We start from the raw sequence: 19,142 nt of genomic DNA on the forward strand, positions 1-19,142 counted from the left end.
GACCAGGCTGGCCTCGAACTCAGAAATCCGCCTGCCTCTGCCTCCCGAGTGCTGGGATTAAAGGCGTGCGCCACCACGCCCGGCTGGAATGTTTTTAGAATGCAAAAAAGTCATGTCTTTTCATCTTGTGCTTTTATTAAAATATTCGAATGATAAAAACTTAAAAAAACTTGGATTTTGAGTTACATATTGTTTCTATACTAAAAATATTATACAAAAAGGTAAAACTGGTTGTTTTTATTAGAGGTGAAAAGAAGATGCTAAAGCCCTTACATAGTAGTCAGCATTGCTGTTCTGACAGCTCAGAAGGGTCTTCTAAAAATTTAAAATCTTTGTGGACTTTTCTTTCATAGATGTAGGCATGTTACTTATATAAAACTAATTAATTCAAATACATTTGAACATTGGGGGTTTAGCTTTAAATTGAGAGAAGCTGTAAACTAGGCGTGTTCAGAGTGCTCAGTGTAGACCACTAGGAATAAGAAAGGCATAAGCTGTAAATGGAGAGAGCTTATTTGCAGACAGGTGTTCCCTTAGAAGAGGATGCTAATGTGAAGCAAACTGGGTGGTTTTCTGAATTATTTAAGGTCACCATGACTCTTTCATAACCTCTCACAAGGTTATGATAAATGCTTTGAAAAGCATTAAGTACAAAGTAAGTAGATGCAGATAAATTTAAATTAGGTTTGTTTTATTTAGTCAGAAGGTAGTTGTAACTTAAGTAAAGAAATCCGAAAAATAAATAGCAGGCATAAGAAGATCCTAGTAAGGATTTTACCATGGAGAGGAATGCTGTGCCTAGTGTGTTTATCATTGCAGTAGGTGATACAGTGAATCAGTTAAATATCTAGAGTTGCTGTGATTAACTCAAATGGGAGCTTATGGCCTTAATGGCTTTTACTAACCACAAATTTCCTGGTCACTGGGCAGAGATAGCATCATAGCAATCAACAAGCATGCATTCCGTTGACCAACAAAATTTGTCTCATTAAATTCTTCTAAGGTCAATAAGCAATTGCATTCTTGTTCACATTGTTACTATTTTATTATAAACATTGAAATTAAAATTTGTTTATTTAAAACTTTTTTAGGTCTTAGAAAAACATAGACTTGTTTTACTAAAGTAAATCAAACATGAAAAAATGGTTTTTTAATTTTTTAATAGGTAATATTTAAAAATAGGTTTTCTTCTTGCTGGAATAACTAACATTTATTTTCTGTTTATTTTTAAGACGAGCAAAAATCAAATTAAAGTAGATCTTGTAGATGAGAATTTTACAGAATTAAGAGGAGAAATAGCAGGACCTCCAGACACACCGTATGAAGGCAAGTACTTTTTTCTGTATCAAAATATTGTGCTTATTAAAATTTGTCTGAAACACTGAGTCAGAGTAACCCTGAGCCATCCATCTATAAAATTCATGGAAGGTAATTTTATTGGTTTAGGGTATATTGCAGTTTTTAAAATGATAAATTTTGACACTTAAGAGGACTGATTTTTCTTACTGTGTTTTAGCTGATTTAAAAATATTTTCTCAAATACATTTACCACAGCCAATTTCCAGGTTTTATAGGCTAGCCTTTAACATTCCATCCGTTGTCTTCTACTGTGCTGTAAAGCTTCTTTCTTTATTGTTTTTTTTTTTTTAAAGATTTATTTTTATTATATGTAAGTACACTGCAGCTGTCTTCAGATACTCCAGAAGGGGGTGCCAGATCTCGTTACAGATGGCTGTGAGCCACCATGTGGTTGCTGGGATTTGAACCTCGGACCTTCGGAAGAGCAGTCGGGTGCTCTTACCCACTGAGCCATCTCACCAGCCCTTCTTTCTTTATTGTATTCCCAGTTCTGTTGTTTAAGATGACCACATATTGTATAGCCAACAATTAAATAGAATGTCAAGCCTTGAATGGAGCTACACGCAGATACCCTTGATGTGATTAATAACAAACCTTGTCTTAGCGTTTTGATTAATAAGATGTCGGTTTTGCTTTTAAAGCTCCCTCTCCCTATTATTTCATACTTCATTTAGGTTGTTGGCCACATACTCAATTTTCCTTATTTAAAACCATTTTGAGTAATCATTTCAAAACATACAAAAAAGGAAATAGCTTTGCTGATTTTCCATATTTATAGTATGATTTTAGCTCTTTACTTTAGAACTTGGAATTAAGTATATGATAAAGGAAGAAACTGTAGTATTTATATTTCCTAGCTAAACCTTCATTATTATTGCAGATTAGGGTTATGAAGGGCAGCCATGGCTTTTTCATATTACCTAATGACTATTAATATTGGTTTATTAGAAAGCTTATGACTTCTTGTAAGAGTAAGAGCACTACTGTATTTTCTCATTCAGTTTTCACCTAATCTTACAAGGTAAGTATAACCCTTTTTAATGGACACATTTGAACGTAAGAGAATTTAAGTCATTTGTTTAAGGTCAAACATCTGAAGGTGAACAGCTGGGGTTTGGCTTACCTTTGACTTCAAAGCCTGTGCTTTTAATAACTTTATGCTTTTGAATAAATCAGGATTCATGAAGTGTTAGAAATGGTGCTCATGGCTACTTTAAATAGAGTGCTCTCTCTAATCTGAAGTGAAGTTCAGAAAACTCAATAATCTTGACAGTTTTTGTTTTCATTCAAAACCTTAAAAGATAGTAGAATACCATTAGACTATCATCAAAAATTCTTTTTTGTTGTTTTTTGAAACAGGGTTTTTCTTTGTAGCTTGAGCTGGCCTCAAACTCTCAGCAATCCCCCTGCTTTAGTTTGCAGTGTTGGGATTACAGGTGGGCAGCACTGTTACCTGGCGTTCATTGCTCCATTTCCCTCTACTCTCTCCCCTCCTGAATTTTTGAGACAGGTTCTTCTGTGGCCTGTGCTGTCCTCTGACTACTGTGGCTAAAGCTTGTTCTGAGCTCCTGCTTCTGCTTACATTTTCTGTTTGGTGCTCCCAGGCACAACCCGTGTCCCCAGGGCACTCATTTATATTGCTAAGTAGTCCGTACCCACTACTATTTCTGGCTTGTTGTACATGTTCTTATGCGATTGTTTTGTTTATGTTTTTGTTTTTTAATTATTTATTTTATGTATATGAGTACACATCAGAAGAGGGCATCAAAGCCCATTACAGACGGTTGTGAGCCACCATGTGGTTTCTGGGAATTGAACTCAGGACCTCTGAAAGAGCAGTCAGTGGTCTTCACTGCTGAGCCATCTCTTCAGCCCCTAAAAGTTCTTTCAAATTTGTCAAATTCAGATGGGCAGTACAGTAATTCCTGTCTACTTCCTTTATTCTCTTTGGAGGAAGTTTTTAAAGTTCACAATTGTTTCTCTGGACATAGTGGCTCTTGCTTGTAACCCTAGCATTTGGGCAGCTGAGGATTGCTGTGAATTAAGGGCCATCCTAGGATACATAAGTCTCAGAGGGTGTGTTTGAAATACCCTACCCCAGCAAGATAAGAGAAAGAAGTTGGTAAATGTTTGGTAGTTGGAGGCTGTTATTAAAGTTGTGTGTCCATCTATAAGTTAGCTATTTATTTAGGAGAATGAGATGGAAGGATTACATGAGTCTAATGGTTCAAGGCTAGCCTAGGTAACACAGCAAGACCTGGTCTAAAACAAAGCAACACAGAATACAAATAGAATTTTAAAATTTTTATTTTTTTATTTTCTTGAGACAGGGTTTCTCTGTGTAGCCCTGGCTGTCCTGGAACTCACTCTGTAGACCAGGCTGGCCTTAAACTCAGAAATTTGCCTGCCTCTGCCTCCCAAGTGCTGGGATTAAAGGCGTGCACCACCACTGCCCAGCACTTAAAAAATGTATTATTGAAGAGCTAGATATTTTATATTGAAGGTTGTTGTGTATGATGCTTATGAACGTCTCGTAGCTACTCTTTGATGAGGGCCACTTGTTTGGCCGTGGGGCCTTGAGATGACATTGCATAGTGACAGCTTCCTCAATGTTCTGTTTGCAAGATGAGATCACTTATGGTGCACTTACCATATCCATTGCCAAGTCGGAAATTGTATGTCATGACTGATCCTACAGTGATTGGTTTGGTTTTTTTTTTTGTTTTGTTTTGTTTTTTGTTTTTTAAAGTTGTTGAAAATTGACAAACCAATGTGACATAGAGGATAATTCAGATTTTGAGAACTCTACAATCTAACAGTGTTTAAATAATACCTTTGGATTCTCAAACTGCGCCTGATTTTTTTTTTTTTTTTTTAAGCATTTAAGAAGGAAAAACTTTGTGACAGATAATAAAGATGCCACTCCAAAGATCAGTCAGAAAAATGATAAGAATCTTAGAGGAAAAGAAGAGCCTGTGTAGGCTACCCCACGTGTGTGCTGGGGTCACTTCTGTGTGTGGAGGATAGTCTGTGGTTTTAATTGCTCTTTTAGTAAGTCTATGTTTTTACTACTGAGGAATAAAAATGATGAGTCCACATACTATTTAAACAAAATACCTGTATTTGGAGTTATTCATAATTTTTTTGTTTGTCTGTTTTTGTTTTTTCAAGACAGGGTTTCTCTATATCCCTGGCTGTCTGTCCTTGAACTCACTCTGTAGACCAGGCTGGCCTCGAACTCAGAAGTCTGCTTGCCTCTGCCTCTCAAGTGCTGGAATTAAAGGCATGTGCCACCACTGCCTGGCTAATTGCTTTTCTTTACACTTCAGTATTGCCATATGAGTCAAACATCTTGTTCAACTCCTGTATCATTTGATAGCAGGGACTTTACCAAAAAAGAATTGTAAGGCAGAAAGAATTGTAATCAGAAAGCTGTTGAAGGATGAGTATAATAGTGCATTCCTGTAATCCCAGCACTTAGAAAGTTACAGCAGGGGAGTTAAGTTTTTAAAGCCACCCTGGGCTAGAGAGTGAGACTTTGGGGTGTGTAAGGGAGGGGAGGTAGTTGTTGTGTAAGAGCCTAGGTGAAATGTTATTTTATTTTATTTTATTTTTTTTTGAGATCCAAATGCATACCTTCATAACAGAGGGGTATGGTAAATTTGGAAGGGCCCCTGATATACTGACAATGGTTCACTACTTAAATTTTAAAGAGCCAAATGTTCCATGATGTTCAATGATAGTAGTGTCACTAGCACATGTCTTCTATGTCTCTTCACACATGCGTATGAAAAAATGATAGAATGAACCCTCTAATGAATGAAATGAGATCTCTAGCTTAAATAACTCAGTCAATAATGTGACAGGTTGCTTTTCATCTAGTTATTTTTTGATTAGTAGAAAACGCCCTTAGTTTCTTGTGTATTTCAGTAGCACAATTTTATTTCTTATCTTTTAGTAGTGAATCTTTCATGTTAATGGGTCATGAAATCTAGAACTGCGAGGTTTATTAGAGGTAGAATTTGGGGATGGAAAGTGGAGAGGTGTGTTTGAGACTTACTTGCTTTGACCCCTGTATCTCAGCAGGGTTTTCAGTCAGATCTTCTAGCCCCTCATACCATGCTCTAGCTTGGTAGGAATGTGCTATTGTAAGACTTTCTCCTTCAGAGTAGGATCATGGAGTTACAGCTTACTTTGATTACTTCAGCTGTCAGCCCTTCCCTTCCCAAGTGCCTGTTTAATTTCTGGGTTGTTCTCTGCCCCCACCCCCCAATTTTCTGAGATTCAAATGCATACATTTGAAACAGTCACTAAAGATAGATTTGAAAGGACCTTGAAACAGTGGAGAAAAGATTTGAAAGGAGCCCAGGTAATACTTACAACATAATTTCGTATCCAGACAGATTATTACCTTCTGTTTATTTCTAGTTATTCCTTTTTTTCCCCCCAGAGCTGAGGACTGAACCCAGGGCCTTGGGCTCTACCACTGATCTAAATCCCCAACCCCTAGTTAGTCCTTTATAAAGTCTTGGAAGATGATAGTATTGTGTCTTGCCCTGTTTCTTATTTTATTCTTTCACTTTATTTTTGTTTTTTTGTTTGTTTGTTTGTTTTCGAGACAGGGTTTCTCTGTGTAGCCCTGTCTGTCTTGGAACTCACTCTGTAGACCAGGCTGGCCTCAAACTCAGAAATTTGCCTGCCTCTGCTTCCCAAGTGCTGGGATTAAAGGAGTGTGCCACCACGCCCAGCTTCACTTTATTTTGAAATTTTAAATGAAGTATTTTAAATGACATCTTATTTAGAAATACAAGTTGATTCTTTTCATTTTGAAACAGTCTCATGTAACCTAAGCCAGTCTTGAACTTGATATGGCCAAGGCAGGCCTTGGGTTCCTGGTTCTCTCCTGTCTATACTGTCCAAGTGCTGGGGTTACAGCTGTGTGACCTTGTTTAGGGGATAATGGGAAGATGGAGACTTTGTTGGAGAGAACTGGCTAAGAGGTTTCCTTCTGTTATTGATGTATTCGCGTTCTTTGTACTGTCTTATCCTGTAATTCTTTGCCTTTTCTCCTTTTAATCCTTTGTTTTCTGTTAGCATCTAGAGAAAACAAGACCACTGAGCCTTATGGTACCAGTGGATAATGAATCCCCCCCACCCCCCTCCCTGACAGGAGACAGGGTTTCTCTGTGTAGCCCTGGCTGTCCTGGAACTCACTCTGTAGACCAGGATGGCCTCGAACTCAGAAATCCGCCTGCCTCTGCCTCCCGAGTACTGGGATTAAAGGCATGTGCCACCACGCCCGGCTATGAAATATTTAACATTGAGTTGTCTATAGAGTTAATGTATTTGCGTGTCTGTAGCTGTTACTATAAAACTAATATACAATGGAAGTTTTGTTATGCTTTAAATTTTATTATAAAAATCATGACTTTGACTATTTTGGGATTTCAGTTTTCCCAGTGAGTGCAAAATAGTACATATTTTGGAAAAGGTTTTCAATGTGTTTGATTTTAGATACTTAAGTTCAGTAGCATTAAATTTGTCCCCCTAACTTTTTTTTTAGGTGGAAGATATCAACTAGAGATAAAAATACCAGAAACATATCCATTTAACCCCCCTAAGGTATTGTAACCCTTTTTTTTTGTACATGGAATTTTAAAATATTTTGTATTTTTTAACTCACCTAATATGAATATAATATGAATATTAATGTACTTAAATATTTACTAATGTTACAACTTTCTGAGTTAAATGTGCATCTTTTTTTTTTCATTTTTCATTTGTATTTTATTTATTTACATTTCAAATGTTATCCCCCTTCCAAATTTTCCTTCCATAAACCCTCCTCCCTCCCTCCCGAAAATGTGAATAAATTTAATGGACAAAATTTCAGGCATTGTTCAAAGACTTGATTCTGAAGTTAGAATGAGAGCAAATGTACTAAATGTAACCATTGATGGCTCTATATTGGAGTACAATTTGTATCTCATAATGGCACAAATATTAGCTTCTGAAAATTAGCTGTTTAGTCAGGTTTACAGAGAGGTTCTTACTTGCTTTAAATAAATACTGTTATAATATTTATTTATTTATTTATTTATTTAGAAATTATTTGAGGGCCAGCAGTTCACTAGCTCATTGGTAGAGTACTTTTCTTGTGTGTGCCAGGACTCAGGTTTTATTTGCATTACTACTAGAGTGGGGGGGGGGGGGGGAAGAAAAACATTACAGTGAAAAACAGACAAAACAGAAATTCAGTACAGTGTGCTGAGAAATAGTGAGACTTACACCGTGTTTTGTTTATGCATATGAGTACTCTGTCTTCTTGAACACAGAGGATGGGTCATATCCCATTACTGATGTGGTAAGCCGCCGTGTGGATGGGCAGCCAGTGTGCCAACCACCAAACCGTCTCTTCAGCCTCTTCACATTTAACTTTTAGGAAGCTCACACTGTAGAAGAGGAAAAACTGTTATTCCCACTGTGATAAATATTGAGAAAGAATGATGTTATTCTAGGATTGTATGTAACAAGAAAATATAGCCTAAACTTAATTTTTGAATCAGTTTCTTTATACCTTTACATCTATAAGCATTGCTTAGTCATTCAGTCGATTTACTTCCTTGCTTTGCCTGGCATGTGACTAGCTGTCCATCTTTGACACTCCTGCTCATTCGTTGTGCTGTTTGATAAATGTTCTTGAAGAAATTGCTGATCATCTTTCTTTGCTAATAGTGTCAAAACTCACAGCCTGTAACAACTGGATCTCCGTTTTCTCGTCGTAGTCTCTTTTATACTTTCCATGCATACATGGCTTGCATTTTCCAGCCGGGACTATTTGCTGTTTGTAGATAGATGCTTACTCTTGCATTCTGTTGTTTTCACATGAATCTTTATATTATTTGAAATTCTAGTTTTCTTTTGAGCAGGTAAAATAATACATCTTTGTAAACTGTGCCCAACAAGTACACTTTTTCAGCTTTCACTTTAAAAATTCATAGTTTTTTTTTTTTTTTTTTAGTCTTCCCTCCCTCCCTCCCTCCCACCCACCTACCCATTCATTCATCCCTCCAGGATCTCACTATGTAGACCAAGCTGGCCTCAAATTCACAAGGCATCATCTGTCACTATTGAAGGAATTTTGAACCCTACTAAGCCCATACAAAAGACACACACTCCAGATACATTAACTGTCGTCCATATGCCTAGATTGGGCAGGTCTTCTACTATACTTATTCCTCAGCAACAATACCCCTTGCTACTTGTGGTTCCTCTACCATGGGGTTCTGGTCCATTATGGCTTCTTCCTCTTATTCTTCTGTCCTCTCCTCCTCTCTCTACCTGTCCACCCCTCCGCCCCCGCTGCCCCCCAGCCTTCAGGCCCACCTTTTCCTTCCACTGCCCAATCACAAGCTCTAGCCTTTTACTGACCAGTTAAAATGGGGAGAAGGTTCACATGACATCACCTGAGTATGTGATGGTTTGCTTGTTGGGGCCAACTCCTTCTGAGGAACCAGTATTAGTAACATTAGAATACAAACTGCATTAGGTCAACGCAATCTCCAAGATATCTTGACTGCCCTCCATTAAATGTTTTTAACCTCTGGACTCTATACTTGCCCCCACCCCTTTTTTTGAGATAGGGTCTTACAGTTGACTTACTTGGAAATTCCTATATTCAATGGCTTTAAATCCCAGAAGGTCTATCTGTCTCTGCCTCCCAAGTGCTTGGTTTAAAGGTATACATTAGTATACCTTGCCTATATTTTTTGTTCTTAAAGTGTGGATGTGGGTGTGGTGTACATGTGCAGTACCACATTTGGTCTGTGCTGGGAATTGAATTCAGGGCCCCTGCATTCTATGCAAGTGCTCTAGAGCACATCTGCAGTCCCTTTAGCCTTTTTTAGATGTATTATTGAGCAGTATTAAATATATTGACATTTTGTCTAGTTATAACATCTACTCCAGAATTTTCCATCTTCCTAAATGAAATATATGCTCATTAAACAGTAATTCTGTAATTACCTTTAGCTTTAAAAAAAAAATACCACTTTATTTGGGCATGGTGGCACATGTTTGTTTGTTTGTTTGTTTTGGGTTTTTGTTTGTTTTTTGTTTTTTGTTTTTTTTTTTTTGTTTCTCTGTATAGCCCTGGCTGTCCTGGAACTCACTTTGTAGACCAGGCTGGCCTTGAACTCAGAAGGCCTCTGCCTTCCAAGTGCCGAGATTAAAGGCGTGTGCCACCTCACCAGGTGGTGGCACATATTTTTAACCTCAGCCCAGGGCAGGCAAAGGCAGGGGACTGTGAGGTCCAGGCCAACTAGAATTACATTAATAGAGGAGATCCTGCCTAAATAAAACAATCCTCACCTCCACCCCTAACAAAGCAAATCAAAACTATTTCTATTTTTTCAGGGTTTATGAATTGACTGTTGTGGGTATCTGTAAGAAACAAATCACACTCACTATTGGCCCTGTAGCCTTTGTTGCCTCTGCTCTGTAGCATGGCAGAATTTACTTCCTTTTCTATGTTTCCTGTATGTACATTGTGTCATTCATTGTATGTATACATTCCACCTTGCTTATCTAGTCATGTGAGTGGAGTTAAAAAAGTGGACTTTTGCTTATTTACTGTGTATATAAGAACACTATGTAAGTGCAAGTTGCCCAGGAAACATATTGATGTTTGTTAGAGGACAGACTGTAAGAGCTGTTTCTATCTCTACTACTCAGGGCCAGGGGTCAAATTCAAGTTGTAGGACTTAGTTTGGTAATAAGTTTGGTTTGTCTTCTGTCTTTCTGGGCAGTCCATGCATGTTGCAGTATATTTGATCACACTGTGAACCCGGAGATTGTGGTGTTTACTTGAAAAACCTGTTTGTAGTGGTGGTGAGCCTCATCCCTTCACATCCCTTTAATGCCTCTGGCTGGAATACAGACATGCCCTTAGTTCACACCTTTAATCCCAAACAATGAAGGTAAAGTTTGTAGAAGGAAGCACTCACAGTTGAAAGTGATGTTTAGTTGAGTGGCCAACAAAGTGACAAATCAGAAAGATTTGACAGAATAGGATCTACCCAACTCTCAAGAGAAGAGAGAGGAACAGGAAGCTACTTAAGAGACCAGTGCAGAAGGAGAAAAGGAGAGGAGGCAGATTTACTGGGAGACAAGTTTGAGAGAGAATAAGCTATACACAGTGAAGACAGAAGGAGCTAGAGAATGAGAAGGAGCCAGAAGATCAGAACAGATTGCCAGTTTGAGGCCAAGCAGAGCAAAAAGTCAGGCTGAGAGAGAAGCCAGATTGAATCGATCAGCGGGGAGAGAAGAGTTTGAGTTGAGTCAGTCAGCCAGAGTTCAGAAAGAACAAGAAAAGGTGAGCTTATTCAGCAGTAAGTTTCAGAGGCTGAAAGCATTCTAGGTGTTGTAAGATTGTAGGGAGACTGCAAGCTTCCAGGACTAGGGGTAAGTTAGCAGACAGAGGCAGTAAGCAAGGAAGACAATTACTTTAGGAGAATAAAAGTTACTTGTGGGCTTCTTTTTGTTTTGAGACAGTGCCATACTATATAGCCTTGACTGACCTGAAAATCCTGCCTTTCTTGAATGCTTGGAATAAAGGTGTTAGCCAGTGTGCCTCATTGGTTTTTGTTTTGGGGAAGGGCTTTCCCTATGTTACCTATTCTGATCTTGAAATCCTAGACTCAAGTAATACTTCTACTTCATAAGGTGTTTTTTCCCCCTAAACAGAAAAGGAAGGAAGAAATGAGCTTTATAGACACTGCATTTTCAGTATTAATATAATGATAATCATAACTGATAATAGTTTGTGGTAAGAACCCCCCATTTCCTATAACAACTTTACCTCTAGTTAACCTCTAGTTAAGAGGTTAACTAGTATCCAGATTTGTTAGTCTGTATGTTAGGTTATTGGACTGACTATCCTATGATCCAGATTTGTTAGTCTGTATGTTAGGTTATTGGACTGACTATCCTATGATCTTGCTGCAGAAGGAAAAAGAATAAAGTATTACCACCCCAGCCCATGTCTGTGAGTGAGTGTGCGTGTTTGTGTGTTCGAGAAGTGGGCAGCAGTCGGCTTTACCACTGGCCTATGTCCTCAGCCCTTTGCTTTCCTTTTCCTTTTGATTTTTTTGTTCAGGTTGAACAGGGGGCCTTGTGCTGTTCCCCAGGATTTCTTCTTGATATAATAAAAATAATTTGATACTGGTCGGCTTGGGATATAGCTATTTGAATCCCCAGTTGGTTGGTATGAGCAACTCAGGACAAGACTAGCCAATATAGCTGTTTGAGCACTTGCCAAGCACGTATAAGATAAGGTTCTGTGTTTGACTGCTAATGCTACAACCAAACAAGACTGTGGTTGCATAACAATACTATTTGAAAGCCTGCCTCTGTTCCCATTTTTGTGCAGTCTTTTTCATGTAACTTAGGGTCTTACAAAATGGCAAGCAAGCAAGCAAGGTCTTACTGAATCCATTTGTACACATTACTACTATGAATTATACCAAGATGTTTTGCCTTTATGGTTAATAAATGTTACAAAGGCATTGCATGGCCATGCCCTTTTCATCACCCTTTTCATTCAGCACTCCAAACCTATCATTTAGCCTGTGGCCAATCACAAATTACGAGTGTCAAAAGGAAATTTTTAGAAATTTTCTAATTTAAAAATTTTAACTTCTTATAACACATTATTATAACTGTTCTATTTTGTTATTAATGCATATATATTTAACTTTATTAGAAGTATGTAATAAACAAATTATAGTATAAAGTGGGTAGAGAGATGGTTCAGTGGTTTGAGATCACTTGTTGTTGCAGAGGATCAATTTTTGCTCTGTAGATGGGGCTGCCCTTAACCTGGAGACTGACTTGCTTCTTCCTCCTGAGTCAGCTCATTTTTTTTTTTCCCTTAAAGAAAAAAGTAGTATGGTGTTGAGGACTGTGAGATTTTCATGTCCATAGGGCTACGGGAGTAAGCAGAGGCCTATACTATGTAGCAAAAGTTTCAGAAAACATTTATTTCTTTGATTTGTCTTAAAATCGAGATAGGATTTTTATTATTATTATTATTATTGTTCTATCTTAAATCATTAACTAGAAGTGCAAAAAACAATCTTTGGATCAAAAAATAATAGAAGGAATTGAGATCTCCAGTGCCTTTCCTAGAGTCAGTTGTACTGTGATAGCTATTAATAAGAGTAACTTAATTAAACTCTCTCAGTGATTTCTTTTGTTACATATTGAAATTTAGGTTGCTTTTGTCTGTGGTGTTAGGACATACTTTTTGTTGTTTTGGTTTTGTTTTTTTTGAGACAGCTTTCCTTTGTGTAGACTTAGTTGTCCTGGAGCTAGCTCTATTCACCAATCTGACCTTGAACTCACAGAGTTCCCCTGTTTTTGCCTCCAGAGTGCTGGGATTAAAGGCATGTACCACCACCACCTGGCAAAAATATACTTTTAATATATGAAATAAGTAGTGATTACTTTAAAAACATTTTATTTTATGTCTATGGGTGTTGCCCTTGGAAGTCAGGAGAGAGACTTGTATCCCCTGGAACTGGAGTTAGAAATAGTTGTAAGGGGCTGGGCAGGTGAGCCGGTGCTTACAAACACTGACTGCTCCTCTAACAAATCTGGTTCTGAGATCCAGCACTCACACAGTGCCTCAAAGACCCCTGCAGTCCTAATTCAGGACATCCAGTGCCTTCATTTGCTCTTCCTGGATACTGGTGATACGAGCGTCCAGAGATCCATGCATGCAAACCATCTTGATACATTAAATTAAAACTTAAAGATCCACGCCTTTGGGGGACTTTCTTTAAATGAAGTTCATTTAAAAAAAACCATCTGGGTATTCATAATTGAACCCTGATCCTCTGGGAGAGTGACCAGTTATGTCAACTACTGCGCTCTTTCTCCAGCTGTGAAATTGAGTATTAAATACCAATACTAATCTTTAATGAGTGGGCCTGCTTGTTTTAATTAACGGAATATTTTCTTTTGTCTGAGTGAAAGATTTTCCATTTTGGAGTAAATGTAATGTTATTTAAGGTTTTTCATTAAACTTAGCAGTGGAATTGTGAACTTACATCTAACATGAAGTAGGAGCCATAGTATTTGTTGAGAGAAATAGTGAGGGAAGTGGAGACTGCATTGTATGAAGAGATAAGAATACTGATGTTGCATGGTTGCTAATATAGATGACGAAGAAGTGTTTTTTAGTTTTTATCTGGGAACAATTTTCTCTATATATATAGTATTCAGATTTTTGTGTAGCAGATGAACAGTCCTTATAGCTACTGAGTTTTTAATTTCACACATGGTACTAATGTCATTTTTTTATGTAAAAATAAGGAGACTTGAATTTTTTCATTAGTGTGTTGGAGTACTAGAGTACTATAAATCTAAACTCAAGTGTCTCTTTAGAGCAGGATGCAAGGTAACAAAAAGCATTGTTACTGTACTGTTTGCATAGCGGTGTTTGTGCTGTGCTGTATATGTGGAGATCAGAGAGCAACTTTTAGAGTGAGTTTTGTCTCCACTCTTGCATGAGTTATGGGGATTTGGACGTGCTTTCAGGCCTCACAGCACAAGGTTTGTTTTCAAGAGTCTCTCGGGCGGTCCTGGATTATTCCAGCCTTTCAGATCCACAGCAGATGCTTCCCTGTGTTCCAGGGCAGCCAAAGCTGCATAGTGGGACCAAAAAAACCCCAAAAGAGGTTTTATTTGTCTGTTGACTTTTTAGAGAAATGCCTTTCTCTGCCTCCCAAGTATTGGGATTGAAGGTGTGGATGCCACCAGATCTGGCTTGGCGGTACCTTGTGAAGACTGAGCCTTCTCAGCAGCCCTTGTTTGTTTGCTTGCTTGTTTGTTTTGACACAGTTTCTCATTATGTACATCTGGCTTGGCATGTAAACTACGCTTGCCTGGAATTCTCAGCAGCCCAACTGGTTCTGCCTCCCACCACTGGAATTAAAGCATGCGTTTTTATTTTTTACAGACTGGGATTAAAGCATGTGTCATATCTGACACATGTTTTTGTTTTTCAGACAGTCTAAGGTAGCCCAAGCAGGCCTAGAACTCTTCATAGCTGATGATAGCCGTGAGCTTATGATCCTTCTGCTCCCACCTACCAATTGCTGACATTCTGGCGTGTGTCATCCGCCTGCTGCATCTGTTTTTTTACCTCACCCCTGCCAACCTTTTTTTTTTTTTAAAGTTTTAAATTTTTGTTAATTTAGGATGTCAGTATAAGAATTAATTTAAGAATTTCCTTGGTCCTATTGACTTCTTGGTTCTGTACATGTATAGCTTCCGGAAATATTGTATAAATGACCTTCCCCTTTAAAAAAAAGAGAGAGTGCTTTGTAGCCTAGCTTAGTGATTAGCGATCTTGTCATTAGTATTCCCTGGGTCCTAAGTTTGAGACTCAATACTGTGGCTCTACAGTGCTGGCAAGAACAAGGTGAGTTCATGTGTACTGAGATCACTTGCCTGAACTGTACTCTCTGACACCTTTGGTAGCAATTTAAAAATCCTTTTTTTTACAGAAGTTAGTCATATTAGTGCAACTTTAAAATCTCTCCACCAAGGAGTGTCCTGAGGTTACCGACATTATCTTAAAACAAAACAAAAATACTTCATTTTATTCTTGTTGAAAAGGATGAAACAGTTTGATGAAAAAAAAAAAAGTAGCTGGTGCAATGGCAAGCTCATCTCCTAATTTAAGCTTGATGCCAGCCTGATCTACATAGTGAGTTTCAGGCATATCAGGGATACATAATTAGACTTTGTCACAAAATAAATAAAAAAATTACAGAATGCTGTGTTTTCCTTGAGTTACTGCTGTTAATGTCAGTGATTATTTGATGTCTTTATAAGTTTAACTTACTGACTGGAAAATACTAAGTTGCAGGTTTTGAGCTTATATATCTAACAGAAATAGTTGCTGTAGGGCTGGAGAGATGACTCACGGATTAAAAGCTCTTGTTCTTCCAGAGGACCTGAGTTCAGTTCTTGGCAGTCATGTTAGGCAGCTTACAATTCCTGTAACTCCAGTGAGACTGTTCGTGCACACACACAAATAAAAATAAGAACTTTTTAAAGGAATGGTACGTAGGTGATGGTGGCACATGTCTTTGATTCTAGCCTTGGGAGGGAGACAGATCCCTGAGTTTGAGGCCAGCCTGCTATACAGAGTAAGGTCAAAGACAGCTAGAGCCAAACAGAAAACCCTGTCTGGAAACAAAACAATACAAAAAATGTGAAAACAAAGAGAATGGTTACTGTGCATAGTTTCTGTATGTCTTAACTTCACGTTGGCTGTATTTGAAAGAGCTCTCATTTATCTCTGTGATAACAAGTTTGCCATAATAGTGTGTGCTCTTGTTGGGCGTGGTGGCGCACGCCTTTAATCCCAGCACTTGGGAGGTAGAGGCAGGCGGATTTCTGAGTTCCATGCCAGCCTGGTCTACAAAGTGAGTTCCAGAACAGCCAGGACTATACAGAGAAACCCTGTCTCGAAAAACAAAACAAAACAAAACAAAACAAAAGTGTGTTCTTAAGTTGAGATACATTAGGTGTTGGAGATGCCATAGCCAGTGAGTGGAGTTAGAACCTTTTATCAATAAAGACCAGACAGGGCAGAAAAATTGTAGTTGTGAAGTCAAAAATAGAGAGAAGGAAAGGATGCTGTGGAATAAGTTAGGAAGTGGTAGGTGATGGAGGCTGACGGATGGCATCATTAGTGCAGGGAGGAGCATAGAACAACGATACTGAGAAATAGCACACAAAAGGTCAGGTGAAAACAAAATCCCTTGCATATGATGCCGAGACAGCGAGGAGGATAGAGGATTTATGGACCCCTGATCTGTGGTCTAAAGCTGTGCTAATAGAGTGACTTTACATTGAATGTGGTAGCCAAGCCTACCACACTTAGTCAAAACTGGATTGAGCAGTCTTTAGAGGACTATAAACAATGCACACATGGTAGGTATCACTGAATATTATTTTGTTCTTGAAGCCCTGACTGGTTTGAACTGTCAAACCAGGCTGGCTTCCAATTCTCATAGAGAGCTGCTTCTGGATTCCCAGCCTTAGGGTTAAAGATGTGGGCTCCTATAGCCACCTTGAGTTTAGTTCTTTAAACTCTAAACTGAAGTGTCTCAGTAGTGTTTGATACATTGTAGTATCCCTTCAAATATTTGTTGAATTATCTGGAAATGTTAGAGAATAATTTGTATAGAAAAACTAGGACCATTATAATATAAACCTTTGGTATTTACACACCCATTTTTCTTTGAAGCCTGGTTTGCACCTTACTTCATACTTGTGTAGGTGTCATTTAATGTTTCTTAATAATATCATTAAAGTATGTCATGTCATTTATCTTGGGATACCATTTTCTTCGAGGTATATTTTACCTTTATATGTTGGGTTTTTTGTTTGTTTGTTTTCTGTCCTCCTTATTACTTAAAAACTCAAGTGTGCTTTATATTCTAGGTCCGGTTTATCACTAAAATATGGCACCCTAATATTAGTTCCGTCACAGGGGCTATTTGTTTGGATATCCTGAAAGATCAATGGTAAGAGATCTCTGAATTTGCTCTTTCTTCTCTGTCTCATAGGAGAACTAAGACTACAAATGTTGTGTTAATTTCCCCAAACCTAAGATTTACCTTAGGCGCTAATTTATAAATTATAATTTATAAATTACGGATGGCATCATTAGTGCAGGGAGGAGATTATAATTACAATGGAAAGTATATGTTAATTGAGATCATGATAAGTCTTTAAATGGACACATTTTGTAATAATATCAAATGCTAATTTTATATTTAAAAAAATCTTAGTTCATTTTTATTTTGGTAAATCTCCTTTGTTAGGAAGCTATTTATATATAATGGACTAAAAATGTAAGTTGAAGCAGTTATCTTTGAGATAAAATATAGGCAAGAGGTGTCCAAAGTTGTTTTGTTCTTAGGTGTTACAGGTTCTTTTGCAAGTAATATTTTCTTTTATATGACACTTCTTCACTTCACTTGCCTGGTTCTTTATTTTATTTACATATTTTGGTTTTGTCATGCATGCGTGTGCGTGTGCATACTCGAGTGCAGTCATGGTGCAGTACGTTATGGAGGCCAGATTGCAACATGCAGGAGTCTATAAGCTGCACTTTGTAGTTCTCAGGATTGATCTCAAGGTAGCAGTGGGAAGCAGCAAGCACCTTCCCTTGCTGAACTATTTCACCGGTCTGCAAACACACCTTGCATGTGCACGCACAAGCCTTTGAACTGAGCTTCTCTCTTGGGAGTTACTCATCCCTCCTGGTAGCTGTTGGGTAGTTAAGACTTCCCATTTTGTAGCCATTATATTTCAATCTCCCTTCTATTTTTTTTTTTTTTTTTTTTTTTTTTTTTTTTTTTTTTTTTTTTTTTTTTTTTTTTCTTTTCGAGATAGGGTTTCTCTGTGTAGCCCTGGCTGTCCTAGAACTCACTCTGTAGACCAGGCTGGCCTCAAACTCAGAAATCCACCTCCCTCTGCCTCCCAAGTGCTGGCTTGTGCCACCACCGCCTGGCAATCTCCCTTCTACTTGTTAGGCTGTGTGGTTATAAGCAGGTTTGTGTCTCTTAGCTTTCTCATTTTTGAGATGAGGTTGGTTCATGTAGTGCTTTTAGAATGAAGCTGGTATATTTTAGCACTAATTAATCTGGTGGTTTAGCTTTAGACATCAACCTTGCATTCATAATTAGTATATAGGTATATAATCTTATTAGTGGGAAAAGTGTCCAGAATTATAAAATGAATTGGAGTAAGATATTTGACACTTGTGAGTCCAGTGCTTGGGAGGCTGAGGTATGGTGACTACTGTAAAGTTTGAGGCACATTCTCACTGCTTAGCGAAGCACTGCTTTGAAAGGGGAAAAAGGAGAGAACATGACTTCACCAAACTGAGGGAAATAGTTCTAGCCTCTGAGCCTTCACAACTCAGTGCACATTTGCATAATTGGAGATGTTTTGTTTTCAGTTTATTCTAGGGCATTCATTTTGGTTTCCCTTGTTTTTTCATAACCTCATTTTTTCTCTGTCTCCTGGGGTCTTTGCCCATGAGTATATGCAGAGATCAGTTCCATAATCATCTTTTCCATCTTTGCTTATTGATAAACACTAATTTCATATTTTCCAATTATAAACTGGAAAGTCACAAGTATCTTCCTTATTGGTATTTGTTTTTACATTTTAAACATTGGTGTATTTGTGCATATGTAAGAGTGTTTAGACATGGAGGGAGCAGTGGACAGCTTTCTGTAGTTGGTACCTCTTACCACATCAATCCTGTCAAGGTTTGGTAGCCAGTGCTTCTACCCAAGAGCCGTATCCCTTACATTCCCTGCTCAGGGTGAGTTCTCTGTAGTTGTATTTGAACTATGCAGTGAACAGACCTGCCCTTCCTGAGGTTGGAGATGCACACCTTTCCTTTTTTAACTCAGCATTCAGGATGCGGCAGTTAAAAACACTGGCTGTTCTGCAGAGAACTCATGTTGGCATCCCAGTACCACATGGTATAGTACCGTGGCTTTGATATCTTCTTGTGGCTTAGGGAACACTTGGATCACTTGTGGCTCCCATATAAACTGCAAGCAGAACACCTTACACAGAAGTAAACCAAAACTACTTTTGCTGTTTCCATAGGCTTTCTCTTTTGGACTCTTTTTTTTCTTCTGTTCCCTCTCTCTCTCTCTCTCTCTCTCTCTCTCTCTCTC

At 38.2% G+C, this 19,142-nt stretch overlaps 1 protein-coding gene across 1 annotated transcript in view; it reads left to right on the forward strand.

Moving 5' to 3' along the window:
• The window catches only part of Ube2k (ubiquitin conjugating enzyme E2 K), a 59,700-nt gene that overhangs the window by 24,970 nt on the left and 15,588 nt on the right, over positions 1-19,142 (forward strand). The window contains exons 2-4 of the mRNA XM_021163321.2: positions 1,233-1,326; positions 6,923-6,981; positions 16,882-16,964. Of these exons, the coding sequence (XP_021018980.1) occupies positions 1,233-1,326; positions 6,923-6,981; positions 16,882-16,964 (236 nt within the window). The remainder of the gene's footprint in view (positions 1-1,232; positions 1,327-6,922; positions 6,982-16,881; positions 16,965-19,142) is intronic.

This window comes from Mus caroli, chromosome 5 (genome assembly GCF_900094665.2).
Source record: "Mus caroli chromosome 5, CAROLI_EIJ_v1.1, whole genome shotgun sequence".
In the NCBI taxonomy this organism is placed as follows: Eukaryota; Metazoa; Chordata; class Mammalia; order Rodentia; family Muridae; genus Mus; species Mus caroli.